This window comes from Melospiza georgiana, chromosome 23 (genome assembly GCF_028018845.1).
Source record: "Melospiza georgiana isolate bMelGeo1 chromosome 23, bMelGeo1.pri, whole genome shotgun sequence".
Classification (NCBI taxonomy): Eukaryota; Metazoa; Chordata; class Aves; order Passeriformes; family Passerellidae; genus Melospiza; species Melospiza georgiana.
Window position 1 is genome coordinate 4,091,731 of NC_080452.1, and position 21,935 is coordinate 4,113,665.

At 47.8% G+C, this 21,935-nt stretch overlaps 2 protein-coding genes across 3 annotated transcripts in view; one reads left to right on the plus strand and one right to left on the minus strand.

Moving 5' to 3' along the window:
- Positions 1-178: 178 nt before the first annotated feature.
- On the minus strand, positions 179-17,452 carry DRAM2 (DNA damage regulated autophagy modulator 2). Its single transcript, XM_058039614.1, has 9 exons — positions 17,392-17,452; positions 12,676-12,767; positions 9,182-9,339; positions 8,176-8,243; positions 7,477-7,616; positions 5,112-5,289; positions 1,721-1,803; positions 955-1,047; positions 179-500 (listed from the first exon to the last, which is right to left on the minus strand). The coding sequence occupies exons 3-9, from the start codon at positions 9,310-9,312 to the stop codon at positions 393-395; spliced, it is 801 nt and encodes a 266-aa protein (XP_057895597.1). The 5' UTR covers positions 9,313-9,339; positions 12,676-12,767; positions 17,392-17,452; the 3' UTR covers positions 179-392.
- The window catches only part of CEPT1 (choline/ethanolamine phosphotransferase 1), a 32,193-nt gene continuing 27,701 nt past the window's right edge, over positions 17,444-21,935 (plus strand). For both annotated transcript variants that reach the window (XM_058039613.1, XM_058039612.1), the window contains exons 1-2: positions 17,444-17,516; positions 18,969-19,369. In XM_058039613.1, coding sequence (XP_057895596.1) covers positions 19,031-19,369 — 339 coding nt within the window. In that variant the 5' untranslated portion in view covers positions 17,444-17,516; positions 18,969-19,030. The remainder of the gene's footprint in view (positions 17,517-18,968; positions 19,370-21,935) is intronic.

Consider the following 21,935-nt stretch of genomic DNA (forward strand, 5'->3'; position numbering starts at 1 on the left):
GATGGGGTGGCTTTGGGATCCATTCCATCTGGCCCAAACTACAGGGCATGGATCAGCCCCCTGGGCCCAAGGAGAACAGAGGTGAGGGTGGAGGCATCCAAAAGGATTTGGCCTGAGGAGCACTGGAGAGAGGAGGGTGAGGGAGGTCAAACTGGGTGTGGAGGAAGAGACGAAGAGATACAACTCATTAACAGCCTTCATTTAATCCTTCATGACATTGGAAATTTTGGAAATGTCACAGACTCATTCACAGTACTGGTAACATTTGCAAAGCTGTGCAAAGCCCTTGATGTCAAGTACAAGACAATCGCTTCATACATTTTTTTATAGAAAATAAATGTTTAGAAATAACAGCTGTTATTGCTATTAAATTCCTGAGTTCTCTCCATCCATCAGATGCTCCCTGCTATGAGCAGTGCCTGGTCTTCTGCCCTGAAGCTCCCTGGACTCTCGTGCAGGGTCTGGCCCTGCAGGCTGACCACGGCTCGCAGGGAGATTTTCTGTGGAGGAAAAGCAAAGGGGGTCCATGTCAGTGGCTCCCTCACTGCCTTGGCACTGGGAAGCTCAGTGGCCAGAGGAAACACCAACAGATCAGCTCAGAACCATGTGCCTGGCTCCTAGCTGTGCTCTGGACTGGCTCCATCATTTGCCTTGTCCTGGAGGAAAAGGCCCCTGTGGCTGTGACAGGCCTGGAAGTGAAGTCAGGCAGGGCCAGTTAAAGCCAGCCTGATGCTGGAGCTGTGGTAACACAGCAGGGACAGACTCTATGGGGGTCACAGAGCTGCTCATGGGTCTCCAGCCCTGGTGACTGATCCATGCCAGGTTAATGGCTGGATTCCATCACCTTAAAGGTCTTCTCCAACTAAAATGATTCCATGATCCCATAAAATCTAAGGCTGCCCTCCAGCTCCACACTGGGTTATTCAGAAACAAAGAATGTTAACTTCATTTTACCTGGAAGTCACGGATGTAGGTGAGGAAGAAGCTGAGGAAGGAGAATGCCAGTGACCACTCGGAGACGGTGCTGATCATGTGGGGGGTGTAGCCCTGTGTTACAGAGGGAAACAATCTGGGTGAAAACTGCTCTGGAACCTGCAGTGGCACAAGGATGACTTGTGACATCCCATGTGAGATCCTGCATCCAGAACTAATTCCACTGGACACCAAAATCCCTTATTGTATCTGGAATCTCCAAGAATGAAGTACTGAAGAATGAAAATGACCAGGAAAACACCTGCTCCAACTGGGATGATGCCCACTTTTAATATGCACCTGCAAAACCTGAAGGCTCAATCCAGAGCTCAACTAACAAAGAGCAGGGAGGTTCAAGGCCCTCCTCAAGATGCAGGAGGGATTAATTTAGAGTTACACTTGAAGATCCAACAGTTTTGTGCAATCAGAACTTCAACAAGTGCTGGCACAGGTTGCCTAGAGCAGCTGTGGATGCTCCATCCTTGGAAGTCCAAGGCCAGGTTGGACAGGGCTTGGAGCAACCTGGGATATGTCCCTGCCCATAGCAGGGGATGGAACTGGATGGGCCTAAAGGTCCCTCCCAACTCACCCCAGTCTGGGACTCCACAATTCCAAGGAGCTGCTGGCTGGTTCTGCTGGAACAGCTCTCTCCTCTCCCACCCCAGTCTGTGTTGTGAACTGCAGGAAGTTCCCACCTGTCCCTCCAAATCCAGCTGGATTTGGTCTCCATTCCCCCCCAATCACTTACTCTTTCCTGGGGGTTCCAGTGCAGCTTCTGCACCAGGTTCTGTCCATACAAGCCACTGTACAACACAACTGAGGACACAAACACTGAGGGAAGAGGTTAAAGAAGATTCAAGGCCAAGAATGAGGAACATGGAACTTGCAGACTGTGTTGAGCTGAGGCTATGAGATCTCATCCTGAGGAGCAGTAATGGTGCCAAGGATGTTCATATTGTGCCCTTCAACCTGTAGCTTGTCCCATCCCACTGGTTATTGTGAAAAGGTTAATTTGAACCTAAACCCATTATTTATGCTCTCTGTGTGCTGCCTCTCATTATTCCTCTGATCAAACACGGCGCTCTCATGGAAGTGTTTAAGCTATGATCGGATGTGCACACTTACTGAGCATTTTACTGGTGTTTCCCTCCCTAACAAGAGTCTAGATCTCTTCCTCTGATGGCCTGTCAATGTCTAAACTACCTTGCATTCTTGCTGTGGGCCACAGTTTGGAATTCTGTATCACCTGCAGCAGAGAGCATTTTTGGCTTTTCTGTTTCCCTCTTAGTCAAGGTTTGAGAAGTGCTTTGGATTTCACCCCATGTGACAATGATCCCCCATTTAATCCAAGACCTGGATCTTTCTGGAGTGTTTGATGTCACTTCTTCAACATCTTAGATGGGGAAGGTACCCAAAAAAGTGCGCTTGCTACACAACAAATAAAACTCAGATCATTAATTTATAGACAACCTGATTTTCATAGGATTAAGATATTAAATTCTTCAGTGGTTAATGAGAATAACATGAAGAGCCTCCTGATGTTAAAAATTAATTTTGGTGGTGAACAAGACTGGACTTCCTAGCACAAACATGGCCTTAAGAACCTAGACTTCCAAAGCTTATTTAAAAATGGATGTGAGTGGTTTAGGAGCTCTGATTATTGATTGGACCAAAGAACCCCAATTTTCTGCTTAATTGAACTGGGCAGCTCTAGGAGCTGTTTGTTATCTGTCTGAGTTCCTGCTGCAGTGGGAAGAATTTAATCACTGTGATATAAAAATAACTGGTTCCCATTCCCCCCTGCCCCCCAGTACAGTGGGTCATCAACTGCCTTGCTCTGGGCTGGCAGTTCTGCTCTTACACTCCACCACAGGACCAGGAGTATTTTCATAGATTCAGAGAATTGTTTAGGTTGGAAAAGACCTCTGAGGTTGAGTCCAATTTTTCCCCAAGGCCAAGGCCACCACAAATCCATGTCCTCAAGTGCCATATCCACATGCCTTTTAAATTTCTCCAGAGATGGTGACTCCACCACTGCCCTGAGCAGCCTGTGCCAGTGCCTGACCACCCTTTCTAGGAAGAAATTTTCCCTGATATCCAACCTGAACCTCCCCTGGCACAGCTTGAGGCCATTTCCTCTTGTCCTGGCCCTTGCTCCCCAGCAGCAGAGCACAACCCCATCCTGGCTGTCCCCTCCTGTCAGGAGTTGTGCAGAGCCAGAAGGCCCCCCTGAGCCTCCTTTTCTCTGAGCTGAGCCCCTTTCCCAGCTCCCTCAGCTGCTCCTGGGGCTCCAGACCCTTCCCCAGCTCCGTTCCCTTCCCTGCACACACCCCAGCCCCGCGGGGTCTCTGCTGCCAGGAGGGGCCCAGAGCTGCCCCAGGGCTGGAGCTGCCCCAGCAGTGCCAGCACAGGGGATGGGCGCTGCTGTGACTCCAGAGCTGACACAAAATACATTTCCTTCTGTCTTCCAGTACCTGTTACAACCATTTAACCCAAGGCTGCAGACTTCTCCCTTTCCTTTTCTTTCCTTTATTACATTATGAGCTGTTAATTTAGAACAATAATTTCCCTTTTCTTCCTCTTTCATTGTTATATATGTACACATCATTACTTCTATAACTTCCCTATAATTTTGGTTAGACTACATTGGCACAAAAATCTCTATAAATCTGAGGTTTGTGGGCTTTTGGCATCTGTAAGAGGAACATAACTTGCAGCAGATCATATTGTTCATAGAACATATTTTAGTTTCACCCATTTGGTTCCTCTCTATTCAAAGCTGAAAATCTTGTTTGCTAATACCAAAAATTCCTGTTAAATACAACAATTCTCAAAGTTTCTCAGATGATTTCCTTGCTGCCTGCCAAGGCCCCTCAGCAGGAGAAGGTTCTTCATGATGGATAACAAGCCTGTGCCCCACTGTCCCTGTTCAATGACTCCTACTGATTCTATAATCCTGCAGCAGCAGGGATGGGAGCCCAGTGAGATGCTCCAACCTTGGGAAATGGGACATAGGCTTTAGTGTTGGTATTGGCTGCCAGCCTGGAAATACGTGGGATTGGTGGGGATTAAATCAGTGGCCTGGCTACAGCTGCAGAGAGACAGTGTCTAAGCAATGGGGTTTGCAACTTGTGTCTCTGGAACTCAGGCAGTTTGGTATTGTTGTCCTGTTTGACACAAAAACTGAGTTTAATTTTTAAATCAAATTTCCAAGTCCATTGTGGTGAGCAGGAGAATTGTTCTGGTGGAGTTTCCTGACTGTTTCAATGACTGGGGAGAGGAAAAGGCCTCTATTTCTGAGTGAGTTTGCTCACATTTGTGGTATAAATATATGGCTAAATGGGAATGGATTCCCACTGAGAGGTCCCTTCAACACAAACCATTCTGTGTTTCTCGCTTTCTCTAAACCCCACAGCTGCTTCCAGCACCTGGAATTCAGAGCTAAAGGGGGTGATGGAGTCTGATGCTGAGAGAAGGTGGTAGGGAATGCCAGTCAGAAATATCTTGTCTTTTGAACTGCAGGATGGGCAAGGAGGAGATCAAAGTCCCCCCCTGAGTCACCCTTGAAATGTGCTCCAGACTTGTCTCCCTGGCAAGTGCCAGCACATCATCCCTGCTCCAGAGCCAGCTGGCACAGGCAGCCCTGCTCCACATGGTCTCTTTTCCTCTTGTGCTACATTCTGGGCTTCTTTTTCAGTTGTATTCAACTCTAACATTCTGAACCATTTCTGTCCTCAGGAACACACTTTTATTTCTTACCTTTTTTTTTCCCCCATTGAAACCACCCATCCTTTAAGCACACTTCCCTTTGGCCCCATATTTCTTAATTTAGTCAGACCTCTTGGGGATAAATTCCTATTTTTCCTGTTTTCAGTCTCTGGTGTGCAGTAGGAAAGGGTAGGAGAAAGGGTAGTAACTGTCCCTCTTACCTTTTTTTTTTTCTTAAACATCCAGGGGGGAATATTAAAAGTATTAAAGGGATTAACCATTTTCCCCGAAATTCCCAGGCTGGAATACAGAAAAGGGCACACTATGGGGTGTACAATCAAGGACTCGTGTGGCATGGTGGTTCAGCTCAAGTAGGTGTAAATCCTGTGGAGACTGTTGGGTTTTGGTGCCAGTGCCCAGACAAAGGATACTGCTCAGGATGCTGGAACAGCTCCACAGGAACACGGCCAGGCGGGCCCAGAAGATTTCTTTGCTGTGAAGTTCTGGCTGCATCAGGTAGGAGAGGATGGTCTGAACCAGCATGTAAATGGAGCCCACCCCGAAGGTCAGGCAGGCTCCCAGCACGTGGATGTAGTACAGGATGCATTTCTAGGGAAAGAAAGTGCAGCCTGTGAAAACCTGGTTTCATCTTCTTTTGTAAAACTCTGGCATCCACCCCTCAGTGACCTCCCCCCATTCTGAGCTAAGCAGTTCTGGACTGTGCCAGTCCTCAGGAGACTTTTCTGGAAGCACCATTGTTAGATGTCTGGAAGCCAAAACCTGCCAGCCTCTGGAATTCCTGCATTTGTTAAATTCTTGTGGTGAAGTTACAGGTCACAGCTGTACCTTCAGTACAGGAATTTGTGAGGGCTCTTCTCATAAATGGACAATATCACAGGAATTGGGTGAAAGAATCCCTGCAAGTGGGCAGGGAGTGGGAGTGACAACATTTCTACCCCAGGAACCTGTGCATCTATGAAAGATTATGTAATACAGGACAGGCACAACATGATTCTGGCACCCAATTTTGGATTAAAAATAATGAGGTTTTGCATTTCTCTGAATGAACTCTGGTTTCAATAAAGATTGTTTGTCAATTTAGTACCTTAGAACTGGTACTTAGTACCAGTACTCTGAAGGAACAAGGTTCAATCAAGCAGCAATACTTAAAAACACCACCAGGAGGACCAAGTGTCAAATAGCAAAAATAAAACCAGAAGATATTCCAAAAAATCCAACCCAACTAAAAATTTATTATTAAAATATATGTGTGTGAAAACCCAGGTGTGCTCACCCCTTAACTCTCATGCCCAGCTTAGCACATGAGCCAGAGACAGGGAACAAAAAGTTGTTGTAGTCATTTGACTTGTTGCATAAGGACAGGCTGGGCAGCCTCCTGCACCCCAATCATGCAGATGTTTCCTGCCCTCAAACATGAGGTTCTCTGTGTATCTTACTGAGTAACTCTTAAGATCAAGCTTTTCCTTGTGCCCTTTCTGTGCACAAACGAATTTTAAGTTCTGCATCTACAGTGAGAATTTCTATTTAAGAAATAAGCAGGTTGCAAAGGTGTTCGCTCCAAAATCATGTACTGTGCAGGGAGGTGTCAGCAGAGAGAAATTCTCTATTTTCACACTTTGAGGTCTTCAATCACCAGTGGATTTCAGGGCAATATGTAAATGCATCACTTCCAACTTTTGTTTTGCTCAAGATTAAACGAGACACGAACTGTTATGAGATTAACATGCACCTACTGGGTTTTGACTGTTGTGAAATACAAATAAAGTAGAAAAACCCTTTCTTGAGGGCAGTGGAGGGAAATAATGGAGTTGAGCAGACCCTGGAGGATTCTTCTCGTGTGGAAGTGTGGAATGGGAGGCTGGGACCTCTGAGGGCTCTAGAAAATAGTAAATAGATTGAGGCCTCCAAAAGAAAAAATGCCTAAATGAGAGTGCTGAGGTTTCTAAGACAGGGGGTGCTAAAGCACCTGAGGAGCTGTGCTAGGGAAAAGGTGGAGCTTCCCAAGAGCTTTTCCTCTTTTGTTTTCCCTGTCCCTAATCCAGCAGGAGCCTGAGGTGACACTATAGCCTGTGGTGGCTACAGGCACCACAACAGAGCCCCAAAATCCATCAGGTAATTAATGTGCTGGCAATTATACAATCACCTGGCAAATAAAGCCAACGAAGGGGAGCTGCTCATGCTGTGATGAGTGAGAATATCAGATTTGGTTTTTTTGGAGTGGAAAGTATTGGGTAGAAAAAAAAAATAGAGGCCTGGGATGGAGAAAATCAGAAAAATTAATGTTGCAGAATTTTCAAGAATTTGAGAAGGTTTGAAGGAAGATCTACCCAAGAGGGCAGCTCTTCCAGAGCTGGGCTTGTGGGGTTGGGTGGTTTTGTTGGCTTTACTTCTAGTTGTAACAAGTTTTTGATACCGTTTATACTATTTGATATCTGATTTCCCTGAGCCACAGTTGTGGGCTTTCAATCTGGATCTCAGGCTTTCAACCTGCCTGGAAGGAAATCCAAGCGCAGCTTCTGCAATGCTTGGTGGTTATGAATGTTTTGAAATGTCATGAACAGCTTCTCACTAGTCCCAAAGCAAATAAGGAATAAATAGCAAATTAAAAGTCAAACCTTATATCTTTTAACTGTTCTCTGTAGAGGATTTCACAAAGAAGCAGTTTGCCACGGAAAGTTACTTTCCGTAACTCTGCAGTTTATCAGGTGTGACATTGGGTATCTCAGAACAGACACAGCTCTGGCAGGGGCAGAGCAGTGCAGGCAGAGCACAAACCTGGAAATTTGCAATAATGCAGAGTCCAAAGCAGCTCATCCATCCCAGTGTGAGGCCCAGCTTATTCAGCTTGAGGATCTTGGGTTTTTCTGGGCTCAGGGCAGACACTTGTTTGTAGCGGACGTACATGGTGGCCATCCCTGCCAAGGACAGGCACAGGCAGTGAGATTCCTGCAGGGGAATCCTGCAGTGTCCCTGCTTACCGGGCAAGATGCTGAGGGTCAGAGGCAACTTTTAAAATACAGGAATTTTTTTAAGGCACAGTGAAATAGGAAAGGTGAAAGGCTGGAAATGAAAATTGAAATAGTATAATGGCAAACTAGTCAAATGAATAGATTTTTCTGATCTATTTCATTTAAAAGCTATATTGGGTTGTTTTCCCTGCCTCCATTGTTGCAGCACAGGTAAGGTGACTGCCTTGAATTTGCATTTTTATTGCTTTACTTTTCTGTTTGTTTTTTTGAATGCATTTTTTGTCCTTCTGGAATCTGCAATTGCCATACTGGCAATTAATGGATAACATCCCTGACAAACACTTTGAATTGCTTAAGAGGAGTGAGATTTATTGCTCAGTAGTTAGTTTTTGAGTGACAATTCTGGGCTGTTTAATGATCTTGAGAAGGAAGTCAACTAACTTTTTTTAAGCTGATGCATTCCAGAACTGCCTGCAGCTCACCAAGGACAGTTTTCTGTACTCACCCAAGAAGGTTGAAACATTTAACATGATCCCAAATAAGCATCTTTCAGGTGGTATTGTCCCTGTATCGCTGGAAAAGATAAATGTGGTGATAACATATCCTACATTATTTATGTTAAAAATACTTCCAACACAACTTTACTTCTTTCAGTCTACAAAGGACACGTAAAAAAGTGCCTCCCACATGATTTTCATTGAATTTTTCATTACTCAAACTATGCTGTGCTGTTTTAGAGCTGTAGAAATCACCAGAGTAAAGACAAGCTCTCCCTGGCACAGGGAATGATCATGCTCAGAGTAACTGTTCCTTTCATATTGATCTTGATGCCATAAAAGGTGAATAAAAAGGATTAAAACTGGAAAAATTAAGAACATGGAAAACTGGAAGAGCAAAGTTTGAGTTATATATATCAGCCTTGACAGAATAAAGTTGGCAATGTAGATTTTAGTATGGATTTTCTGGTGCAACAAACCTGGTGGCAGCAAGTGGCTTCACTCTGAGCAGGGATGTGGTGAAGCACCCCAGGGATGTGGTGAGGCACCCCCAGTTCATCATCATTTTAAGGGTATGCTCACAGAGCCAAAGCTTAAGAGTTTTGCACAAAACCAGACACCTTTAAATAGAGTAACACATAAATCCCATAATGGCTTGGGTTGGGAAGGACCTTAACCTCATTCCAATCAGGGACATCTTCCACTATCCCAGGTTGCTTCAAGCCCTGTCCAACTTGGCCTTGGACACTTCCAGGCATGGGACAGCAACAGTATCTCTGGGCAAAGTGTGCCAGGATTCACCACCCACACAGGGAAGGAATTTCTTCCTAACATTTAGCCTGAATTTCCCCTCAGTCAGTTTAATATCACCTATAACTATATCTGTAATGGCTCTAAAGAGTAACTTTAGAACTGGAGCTGCTGGGTAAGAACTGCTATTGAAGTCTGGAGTTGGGAAGAATTCACAGGAGTGGGGTCATTTCAGTGCTCTGTCACAGGGTGGACATCACTGACCTGATGTAGGGCACCAAAGGGTCAACATGGTGCAGGACAATTGCAGTAATGTAGGAAAACACAAACGATGCTGCTGACCACACAACCAGCGCCACGGGCAGGAACGAGAGGCCTTGCTGGAACCACCACATCTCAGGGCTGACTTCTGCCTCCAGACACTGGCAAGAACCAAATGCAAAGGTTTACTAAGAGTTCTCAAACACTTACTGAGATTCTCAAATTTACTGAGTTCTCAAGGGTTTACTGAGAGTTCTCAAAGGTTATCTAGGATTTTACTATGAGGACTCTGAAGTTTTGCTTTCCTTGAGGCAGGCTGCTTCCCATACAGCAGTTTGATATATCTCAGTTCTTTCCTGCAAACCCAAAGTGAACACTGACTTCACAGAAGAAATCATAAATAAGCAGAATTAAATCTGGAAATGTTAATTCTGAAATTCTTAGAGTATCATTAGAAACCAGCACTGTCATTTTACTATGTGGCTTGGATTTTTTGCTGCCAGAAAAGGGTCAAGTGGGTCACTTTGAATAAGTGACTCCATTTTCTTCTCTGCCTTGTGTCACAACCCCAGGTCAGTAGAGTGAGCTGACAGAGAATGTGTCTCTGCCCTGACATTGCAACTGATGGTGGAGTCTCCAGCTTCTATTAACACTTAGCTGGGCAGATGTGGAGGAAATGACCCAAAATTACTTTAATACCTGCCCTCAATTATTCCCTGTCAGACTCTGTGACTTGACATCTGTTATAGAGTCCCAGGGCTGGAAGGGATTTTAAACTCCATCTTGTTCAACCTTCTGCCATGGCAGGGACACCTTCCACTATCCCAGGTTGCTCCAAGCCCTGTCCAATCTGGCCTGGGACCCTTCCAGGCATGGGGCAGCCCCAGCTTCTCAGGGCAATGTGTGCTAGAGCCTCACCTACCTCACAGGGAGGAAAATCCCAAAATCCCACTAACCCTGCCATTAGTTGCACACACATTTGTTTTGTTTTCTACTCTGAGTCCTCTTTGTCTCATTTTGTAGTCCCTCCATAATATGCTGATGGGCTCTCTCAAAGCACCGGGGGAGTTTCCTGGGCTCACTGTGTTAATGTTGAGCCAACAGCTCAATTTCCCCACATCTCCCATCCTAGCTAGATTTGGGTACTGCCAAGGAGAAGACTGTACTGAGGAACCTGTACTGAGGTACCTCACAGAGTGGGACAGAAAATTACTTTGCCATTCAGCAACAATTTTTCAAAATTAGTCTGTTTTTTTAATTTATCAATGCTTAGGATGAAATATCAGTGAAAATATAAAAACCCTTCATAGTTTCGATTAAAAAAAATGAAGTAATGTTTAGATCTATTTATTCTATGCTGTGAAGTTAACTTTCAGAAGATATCACTGACGGAGGTTTCAGAACATAAACCCAATTCTTTTGTGGAGAGTGAACCAGAACTTTCCCATGGATTGTAATATCAATAATAACAATATTAACAGGGCAGGGGCACCTTTCACTAGAGCAGATTGCTGAGCTCCAAACAGCCTGGCTTCATGATCTCTCAGCTATCTGAGTTCACTGCTACCAACCACAACCCTCACACTCAAGGGTTGCTCACAGCAGTTGCTATTTTACAGGTGAGAGGAAGAGATCCACGCACAGTGCAGTGAAATTATGACCCTGTACTCACACTGTCCAGTTCCCTAAATCTCAGCCTGACAGCAAATCTGTGTCTCAACTCTTCTCTAAGAGCAAGAAGGGTATCTTAGGTTGGAAATGAGGGGTGTATTCTATTCCCATCTAATGGAGGAGTTATCTTCTGTTAATTGGGCAGTTTTTCTTCTCTTCCACAACCCATCCTCCCTCCAGGAGGTATGTGCTGTTAACAAGGCCACTGAGTGTCACTGCATGGCTGATCCAATTCCATCATCCCACTGGGAGAAGCTCTGCCCAGAGGGAGGAGCCAAGCATTCTTACCTGGATAGAATCAGAGATCTGGAAGGCCACAGGCAGCCTTTTCCCCACTGCATTCCCAGAGGAAGACCAGGCCCATGTACACCACCCCTGGATCTTCAGAGGAAGACTTACAGCCTTCTACAGGATCCCTGCTTCAACAGAACCACAGCTGGCACTGCAGGAGGGCTGAGCCACCACTGAATGGGGCTGCTGCCACCTCCCTGACCCACAGGGTGTCAGCTCCTGTTCTGACTCTGGCAGTGTTGTTTTGTATTACTGCATTGTTAATTTTTATTTTATTTTCTTCCCTAATAAAGAACTGTTATTCCTGCTCCCATATCTTTGCCTCAGAGCCCCCTAATTTCAAAATTATAATTTGGAGGGAGGGGGTTTACATTTTCCATTCAGGGGAGGCTTCTGCCTTCCTTAGCAGACACCTGTCTTTTCAAACCAAGACAAAGGGCCACCCTAGTGAGCTCACACAGAGAGAACTGACTCCTCCCTACTCTTGCTGCAAAAGCAATTTGCTACTAGCTTCAAACACAACCAGAGCTATTTCAGCCTCCCAGAATGGCTGAGGTGGGGAAGGAGCTCTGGGAGTCACCTGGCCCATCCCCCTGCTCAAGCAGGGTCACCAGAGCCAGTAGTGCAGGATGACACCCCAAGGATGGAGATATCACAACCTTTCTGGGGAGCCTGGGATGACCAGTGCCAGTCACCCTCAAAGGGAAAGAGTGTTTCCTGATGGTCACTGGAGAGAAGAGGAGAAAAAGTGTTTCAACATGTTTAAAACTGGACACTGTAAATGGAAGATGAAAAAGGATAAAGGTGAAGAGCAAATAATGGAGAGTGAACATCCAGGGGCATCCAGGCAAAGATCTGTATGTGAGAAAAGCAAAATAATGTTGAAAGAAATTAGAAGGAAGTATTGAGAGATTTTACAATGGCATGGCCTGGGGTGGACAGGCTGAAAGAAAGGAGGAAGAGAAAGGAAGAAAGAGGAAGCACCAAGACTAGAAAGTCTCATGGCCAGAAAAAAGTTGAAACAAAAGTGGGTGAATCTTGCAAGAGGTCAGAGCTGGTCAACTTTCACAACCCTTGCATAGAATAGACAACTGCAGCCTTGTAAAGGTGAAGGTTCAGCTGTTTGTGAGAAAGCTGGTTGGGGACAGGTAAAGGTGTCTAACAGGATATGTAGGAATAAGAACAGATTGACAGAATTCGAGTTGCCTGATCTCTTGCCCATTTTTAAGCTAAATATAAAGTTTGCCATCTGATCATGATTTTAAGGCTGCAAGCAGTAATGACTGTAACCTCACAATCCCACCTCTAGTATGAGTAAATTGGGAATTTGAAAGAGAAATGAGGATTTTGCATGACATTCTCTATTATAAATGTTATGTTCCTGGGTATGTAATTCCCAGCTCCAATCAGTCAGTCTGAATATACTTTTCATTTCACATTTAAATATTCACAGCGCCTTAATTTTATTTCTGAGCTAACATACTTTCCCCTGCAAACAAACCAACCAACCACCCAACCAACCACATTCCACATACCTGAGAAAAAGGGCAGCAGAGGACATGTCACTTAAGGGGAATCCAAGGTAATTTTTCTGCTGAAGCTCCACGTTCGTGTCATTTTTCTCACTCTGAGATATAAAGGAAAAAAAGCAAGATGTGAGGTTCTTCTGTACCTCTTGCCATGTTTATTCTTCTTAGCACCTTCTGTTAGTCAGTGCTGCTGACTGGACACAGGTTTGACTGTTGGCTTCCCCACAGTGTTTTTCCTGCATTCCAAGCAGGTTAAGGAGTGAAGCTTGTGTGTGGTGGAGAGGTAGAAATGAAGAAAAACTGGTGATTAGGGCTCTTTGATTTTAGGAATTGTCTACACAACCATTTAATTTGAACTGAAGAGCTTTCAAGAGATGAAGTGAATGCAACTAAAACCAGTGTCTAAAACCATGGCTTTCACCTAAGAAAGGGCACAGAATATGGAGACTTCCCATTTCATTGTGGACACACATCCCAATGTCCTGCTGGTGCAACGCTAAATACATGGCTGGAGAGGGCCTGGAGCAACCTGAGTATCATAGGACCATTTAAGCTGGAGAAGGCCTCTAAGATCATCAAGTCTAACCTCTGGCACTGCCAAGGCCACCACTAAACCACATCCTCAGGTGCCACATCCACAGCTTTTAAATCCCTCCAGGGATGACGACTCCACCTCTGCCTTGGACAGCCTGTGCCAGTGCTGGACAACATATTCCAGGAAGAAATTTTTCCCAATATCCAACCTGAACTTCCCCTGGTGCAGCTTCCTCTTGTCTTGTCCTCTTGTCCTGGCCCTCGCTGGCTGGCAACAGAGCCCGACCTCCCCCGGCTGTCCCCTCCTGTCAGGAGTTGTGCAGAGCCAGAAGGGCCCCCTGAGCCTCCTTTGCTCCAGGCTGAGCCCCTTTCCCAGCTCCCTCAGCCACTCCTGGGGCTCCAGACCCTTCCCCAGCTCCGTTCCCTTCCCTGCACACACCCCAGCCCCTCAGGGTCTCTGCTGCCAGGAGGGGCCCAGAGCTGCCCCAGGGCTGGAGCTGCCCCAGCAGTGCCAGCACAGGGAACCACGCTGGACACACCATGGCTGCGACAGCCCAGATTCCACTGGCCTACCTGCCCACCTGGGCTCATGTCCAGCCACTGTTACCAGCATTCCCAGATCCTTTCCCAGCTTTCCAGCTACTCCTTTCCCAGCTTGGAGCATTCCATGGGATTGTTGTAGAACATGGCATTGGTCTTGTTGACTCTCCCCCTGTTGGCCTCAGCCATGGATCCTGCCTGTCCATTTAATCAGACATTCCATAACTCCTGACTTCTCCTCCCACAGGTTTGAGGCACTGCCTTGGGAATGCAGAGGGGCTGAAGCTCTGTGGGCATGAAGCTCACAGACAATGCAGATTCTCTACCTGCTGATGGTATTTATGTGCCTGTGCAGACTGATTTACCTGGGCTAGGGCAAGCTTAGTAAAGCAGAACAGCTATTGCCAACTTTTCCCTGCACACTGCCCTTCATACAAAATAAAGGCAGCTCATCAGCACTGTCTGCTCCAACACAAGCTGGGCAGAGAGAAGCCCTCACTCTGTTAGGACAGGGAACCTCTGTACCCTGAGCTGTCACTGAGCCCAGAGCTGAGCCCTGCACATGACTTATCATCATTTTCATGTGGTCTGTCACAAAGAGCAGCTTCAGTCACACCACAGAGCTCTGCTGAGGCACAGCTTCTTACTGAGAGTGTATGTGCAGGCTGGTGGAATCACGGAATTTCCTGAGCTGGAAGGGACCCACAAGGATCATCCAGTCTGTCACAGACATCTTTTATGAAAAATCCTTTCCTTAGGATGTTTCCTCTTGAGAAGCTGAGAGGCCTCAGGAACAAAATGTAAACAGTGATTATCTGCTGCTGTGGAATGCAACAGGTGGATCTGTGATTGGTCTCATGTCGTTGTTTGTAATTAATGGCCAGTCACAGTCAGCTGGCTCGGACTCTCTGTCCGAGACCCAAGCCTTTGTTATCATTCCTTCTCTTTCTCTTCTTAGCTGGCCTTCTGATAAAATCATTTTCTTCTATTCTTTTAGTATAGTTTTAATATAATATATATCATAAAATATTAAATCAAGCCTTCTGAAACCTGGAGTCAGATCCTTGTCTCTTCCCTCATCCTCAGACCCCTGTGAACACTGTCACACCAGCCCAACCCCTGCCCTGCACAGACACCCCAACAATCCCACCCTGGGCATCCCTGGCAGTGCTGCCCAAACACTCCTGGAGCTCTGGCAGCCTCGGGGCTGTGCCCATTCCCTGGGGAGCCTGGGCAGTGCCAGCACCCTCTGGGGGAAGAACCTTTCCCTATCTCCAGCCTCACCCTGCCCTGGCACAGCTCCAGCCCGTCCCTGGGGTCCTGTCCCTGCTCACAGAGAGCAGAGATCAGAGCTGTCCCTCAGGAGGAATCTGCAGCCCCTCAGGGGGATCATCCTCCTGATGGCACCAATTGGGCTCTGCCCCTCTTGCCTTCCCCAGCAGAAACCCTCTCACTAACTCTCCTTACACTAAAAGGAGTTTTATAATTTTCTCCTCCTTTAAATTCTCTTATGTCAGTCAAGATCTAGCCTGAGTTCTTTTCTCCCTCCATCTCTCTCCTCATCAAATATTTTACAGTGGAATCAAGTCAGTTTTCCCACTGTTGTGGTGCAAACTGCACATCTCCAACACAGGCTTCACTCTGCAAATCCCTGGGCACAGTCAGGGCAGGGTGTGCTCCAGGCTGTCCCAGCTCCCTGCCCTGCATCCCTGCCAGCTCCCAGGCTCTGTCTGGGCACAGAAAGAGGCACCTCCAAACACCAGGAGGCAGAAAGGAACTGCCATGTGCCAGATGCAAGGTCCTGAGATAAATTATTATCAACACCTTGTCCTGTCCCCTTGTTTTCAACAGGGAGAAGGAAAACATACACTCAAACTCGTTTTTTCATAAGCTCCTTTGCAAGCAGATTATACAACAACAATGGCCAGCCTCAACTTTCCATATAACTATTTTCTTAAACATGATTTTCTTAAACATCTATTCTGATCTTCAGGCACTTTAAGGTTCTAAGGTTTTTTTTAAGCTCCAGTTTGAGTATCACAGATTGTTTCCAACATCAAGGGCAAGTGAAGAAAGTGTTTCAAAAGCAAAGGAGATTTTAACCCTCTGGAAGTGTTTCTCCCAGTGCAAGAATGCAGCCACACCCTACCCAGGCTGGAGCATGTGGAATAGAATCTCCAAAGGAATATGAAAGGTGGGCAAGACCATCAAGGGCAGGAAGTTCATGTTACCTGGAATGACAAAGTTGCAAAGATGGTTGAGTTACATGGAGAAAAGAGAAATTCCTGAATTACGGATGATCCCTGGGTTGTCAACCTGCCTCTTCCCTGCTCTGCAGCCAGCCAGGCAGTGAGAAAGCACTACCTAGGGACTCTTTCTGTTGTCTCCAGCAAACTCTCCCGTGGACAGTGCTGAGGGGAGGACAGAGGAATTTGTCTGTGCCTTTCTAAACAAACAGAGGCTGGATGGGGCTGTGTCTGAACAGCGTGCACAGGTTAGGTCTTACTGATAAGCCATGGGTAAAGGTCACTGATCCTCAAAGCACTGACGTCAGAAGTAGGAAATGTGTCACCTCTGCTGTCCCTGCTGCAGGGTAATGACAGGTGACTCATTTTGGGTGTTTTCTCAGTACAGACACCAAAAAAGTTGCCATGAAATCTTTCAGTCCTGGAGGGCAGCTTCCAGGGGGTCTCCATGTTCCGGCCCCACTCTGTTCCCTGGCTGGGAAGACACAGCAAGGCCTGGAGCCAGCCCAAACAGTGCCAGTTCACTGTGACACAGGGTGTCCCCAAGCCTGCTTGGGACACCCGGCACACGGTGACAGTGGCTGGTGCTCGGTGTCACGGCCCTGGCCAATCCCACTTGCCTGAGCTGAGCCCTCGGGGCAGAGGCACCGGGAGATTCCCAGGGGACTGGAGTCACTGCAAGGTCACACCGGCAGTGGGGGGTGCTGGGGGCAATCAGAGAGCAAAGGGAAAAGGAACCAGGATGGAGGGAGGTTTAGGAAAGGAGGAAAAGGGAATGAAGGGGAGAAACGGGAGGCTGAAGGCAGAGAGAGGAAGGGGCAGAGGGGCTCAGTGGCGGCCTCGGGGCAGAGGAGTTACTTAAAGTGATGGGGTTCACTGGGGATGTGGTGGTGGGGGGTCACTGGGGCTGACAGGGGGGCACAAAGAGGATGAGGGGGATTTGTCAGGAGAGGGAGGGAGGACAGCTGAGGGTTCTGGGGGTCCCGAAGGGCAGAGGGGACTGCAGGGCACCTGAGGGGGGGGCTGCAGTGGGGTGGGGGTGACATGGAGGGGGTCAGGGGCACCGGGGGGTCACTGACAGAGAGGCCATGGCGTCACTGAGGGTGGGGGATCTCTGAGGGGATGACAAGGGGTTTCCAAGGGGGTCTCTGACCTGGTGACAGCGACATCGGAAGGTCGCTGAGGGGGTAAAGAGGGGTCCCTGAGAGGGTGACAGAGGATCTCGGAGGGGGTAACAGGGAGTGACAGGAACACCGGGCGGTCGCTAAGAGGCCGGGGGATGGTCGCTGGGGGGTGACAAAGGTGGCTGGGGAGGTTGTGGGTTCTCTGAGGGGGTGGCAGGGCTGACAGGAACGCCGGTTTGGGGTTCGATGTTTGGGTCCCCCCGCCCCCCCCCCTTCACCTCAGCCGCTCCCGCGCCGTCCTCGCGCTGCCCCGGCCCCGCCCCCGGCGCGCGCTGCCGCCGCCTCCTTTCCGGCCGTCGCAAAAGGGGCGTAAAAGCAGCGCCGCCCGGTGCGGGGAGCGGAGGTAGCGCTGGGGGTGCCCCGGCGGCGGTAGCGGGGTCTGCGCGGGGCCCCGGCCGGGCGGGCAGTGAGGGCGTGGGGGGGGAGCGGGGAGGGCCCTGAGGTGGGGCTGGGCCGGGGTCCGGGGGGAGCCGGGGCTGCGCCGTGGGCGGGGGCGAAGCGCCGGTGGGGCCGGGGGTGCCCTGGGCCCCTCCCCGGCCGGGTGTGTGCCTGGCCCGGGGCGAGTCCCGCGGCGGCCGGGCCGGGCGTTTGTTTTGGAGAATGAGGCGCTCCTGGGCTGTTTTTTCCCGGCTCGTCCCCTCAGGATGAAGGAAAAGCCCAGTTTAATGCACTGGGAGTAATTTTTCTGGTCATCCAGGGCAACGCCCACAGGGACCTCCGCGGTGACTAATTCTGGTCTCCTGGCCATTGGAGAGGTGCAGCTCGGCTTCCTCCCGAGCTTATCGAGCACAGCGAAGGCCCTGCCACTTTCTCTTCTCCTCCCTCTGACGGGGCTGCCTGAGGTGGCTTTTCACTGCTGGAATTTGCCTTGCCGAGGGAGTGGAGAGTGGAGCTCAGATCAGTTGTTCGTAGGCCAGTGGTGACCTTTGATTTGCGCTGCTTTCTCTGCCCGTGCAGTGCAGATGGCTTTAGAGCTCTCTGTATTCCTTTCTCTGCTTTATTTGCTGGCCTTCAACCGAGTTTTCTTTTTTTTTTTCCCCATGGTTGTCTCCTACAGATAAACACCAAACTCTCATTTTGAGTCTCCTTTCTGTGCTGCTTCTCTACTTCTTGTGGAGAGTTACATGTCCCTGGTCATCTGCTTTCAAGGGAGATGGAACATTGTGAGGGTTCTTGTTTGTGCTGAAAAAGTTGCTCCTGACCCTGTATTTTCTTTTCACAGCTGCTTTGTGCTGTCTCTGGCCAGCTAAAGCTCTCCAGCTCCTGCATGTTTTCTTGTATCTTTTGAAAGTTGAACAGACAATGAGCTGGGTTAAATTTAGAGAAGAAAAAAGCTATAGCAAAACTGAAATAAGGAACAGAAATCTGAAAAAAAAAGTACATAACTGTTTTTAAGTGATTGTCCAGCATCACTGTGGAAGACAAAGCTGCTCCAAACCAATTTAACTTAAGACTTTTCAGTCTTAGTGCAGTTTTTGGTGCTCTCAGTTGATAGCTGAATGGTGTCACCTGCTCTCCTGGGAGAGGTGTGAGGGGTCTGTAACACAACTCACTGCTGGGGTTGGGAGTTTCAGCTGGTGGCTGCAGGGTTTTACTGCTGCATTTGGAGCACTTGTTTCTTGTCGTTCTGTCAGCAATTCTCCAAATAACTTTCTCTTTCAAAGGAGCAGTCCTATGAAATCATCTTGCTTTGCTGGTGGCAATTGAAATGCTCTTTAGGGCAGCAACTGGGAACTTTTGATGTCCTAAAATCTCATTTGTGTGCTCAGGCGTGTCTTGCTCCTCTGTGTTGCAGGATCTTATGGTTCTCCAGCCCAGCTGCTGCCTGCCAGAGACGATTCCTCGGCCACCCAACCCATGAGTGGGCACCGGAGCCTCAAGAGGCGATGCGGGGAGTCGCACCTGGAGGGCCCCGCGGGCTGCGGCCACGGCCCCAGCGCTGCCTGCGTGCTCAGCAAGCTGGTGCAGCTGCCCACGCCGCCCCTGTCCAAGCACCAGCTCAAACGGTTAGAGGAGCACAAGTACCAGAGTGCCGGACGCTCCCTGCTTGAGCCCCTCATGCAGGGCTACTGGGAATGGTTAGTGGGAAGAGTTCCAGCCTGGATTGCCCCCAACCTGATCACCGTCATCGGACTGTTAATAAATATATTTACAACTCTGCTATTAGTATGTTACTGCCCGACAGCTACAGAGCAGGTGAGTTATGGACTCCTGGCGCTCTTTTGTTTTGGTTGCTGTCACTGGTTTTGGATGGGTTGTGGCTTTGGGGAGAGCCGGTTCTTGCTGTTCAGCCCACAGTCCTCGTCTTTGTAACCTGTTCTCTGTAAATGTTCGTGCCTCTCTGTGATGCTGGCATGCAGAGAGGGCATGTGTGGATGCTGAAGTGAGCCAGCAGTTCCTGGGGCCAACACACCCATATGGAGCAGGATCTGACACCAAAGCAGCCATGAGGGACCTGCTGCACAAAGCTCAGCCCTGCCAGGAGTTGGAGCAGTGGCTCTGCAGCTGCCTGGCCTGCGTGGCAGGAGGAGCTGGCACCTGTTTACTTTCTGTGACCAGAGCAGGGCAACTCCCCCTCAGCTCAGGGATCAGAGTTGCCACACGAGCTGGGTGGGTTGGACATGCTGGGGCTGCACCAGAGCCAAGGCACTGAGCTCTAGAGTAGTGCCACTTAAGATATCAAAGCTGGTGTGACCAAACCCAGCTTAGTGAGCTACAGGGACACCTTCCTGGGCCCCACAGCTTCTGTGTCCTGGCACCTCAGTCAGGACTTTGGCACAGCGTGGTGGAGTTGTGTTCCTGAGCTGTGGTTGTGCTGTGAGAAGGCCAGATAAAAGTCAGTGGTTTTATTCTTTGTTCTGAATGCTCTAAAACTCCCCAATTGCCCTGAGCAGAACTGTTTTAACCTGATTTCAGGGATACAAAAGTCTTTTTAAGGCATTTCAACTTCCCTCTATCACCACTTACCTCATAAGGCATTTGAAGAATCATTTTTGTGCACTGGAAGAGTTTTCACTTGAGTGTTGAATCTTAAAAGCTGCTTTTGTGTGTGTGCACTGAGAAAGGGAATTATTTGGTATAGAAATGTGTTACATACCACATGGCTGGGAATGTCTCAAGAGTTCCAGCTTTTAAAACATCTGAATTCCTTCCTAACCAAGTCTCCCAGCTGAGGTTGGGAATCCAGCAGGGCACAGTTTGTTCCCCACCAGTCTCCATAATCTCACGTAGGTTGGCACAGTCAGCACTGCATCCCTGCTCCACATATGACATGGGAAAGGGATGTTTGCCTCTCCTAGAAATCTGTTGAAATAGATTGTTTCACAATAATCTGTGGAATTTGGCAGGTGTAAAATAAACAGTGACTATTCAGTTTGAGCAGGGAATACTTGGAGCAGCTTCTTCCTTTTCCAGGCTGTGGCATTGCGGTGTGTGTGTTGGTTTAACTTGTGTTTACTTCTGAGTGGGGGCTCAGACTCTGAAATCTGGTCTGAAAGAGAGACTTGAGCTCTCAGGATCCCAGAGCTGGTTTGGGTCATTAAACCAGAGCAGAATTTAGAATTTGGAGAAGAGTTGTATCTTTGTTGGTAATTAAACTTCTGAAGTGCCCAGGAAGTGCACTCAGAGCATCAGAAATTCAGTGTTAGCTGAAGGCTGCTGTATGAAAGCACTGTTTGGTGTTTAACAATGTGAGAAATACTTTGTGTGAGGTGAATGAGATTTTTTTTTTCCTCACTTGAACTGAAAAATAACTTAGTGCTGAGGCAGCTTTGACCTGATCAGATTTGCCACATGGCACAGCATGACCAGGGAGGTGCTTTTTAAATGTCAAGGAGCTGTGTGGGGAAGATAATGGGGCTCTGAAACTCCAGGAGCAGAATTTCTCCTCCTCCCCCCAAACCACTACTGATTTCTGATGTAGATTTTCTCCTCCTTGTAGCTCAGCCTTAGTTCTGCTTTTTTTCAAGGGTGACTCCTCCCTTCCTGTTGCTGAAAGGTGCAGCCAGGGCAGTTGGCTGTCACTCAGGGCCTCTGCAACCAGAGAGTAAAGGAGATACAAATACTTCCTGCTTAGCTGGGAGGACCCAGCTGGAAAAGTGCTGACTGATGGAATGGTACCTGAGTTAAAAAAAAAAAAGGGAAAAGTTATCTGGATAAGGAGAGAGCTGTGAAATCTTACTTGGATATAAATAGGTCTAAGTGGAAACACCTACACTGCTCATGAAAGGAGCTTTTAAGAAAGGAGAGCCAGCAGATTGATTTTTAAGTTTATAGAGGAACCTTCAGGGTGAAGCCATTTAACTTAAACGTGGCAGATTAAATCTTTACATGAGGGATAAAAATGAGAGGGAGTTGTGTGGCATCAGAACCTTGGCTAAATGTGGTGCTCTGCTCTTGGGTGACACATTTCCCCTTTCTCACTTTGTGCTGTTTGTGCAGACAGTACTGAAAGCACATCACAGCAGCAGCTTTTGGGGCAGAACGAACTGTTTTGGTAAATGGCAGGAGCAATGCAAATTGTAGAAGGAAATGCATTGAAATTGATGTGCTACAAATTAGTCATGGTTTTCTTGGTGTGGTCTGTAAAATAAAGGTGCTTGTAAATGCTCACTTCTGTAAAGTGTGTCAGATGTGAAGATTACAAAATAGCCAGTAATATCTGATTTATGGATGTGTAAATGCAGATGGAGTAATGGCACCTCCCTCGCTTTTGTGTTCTTAATGGTTTATGCTTCAGAAAGCATAAAAAAGCCTGGATTGT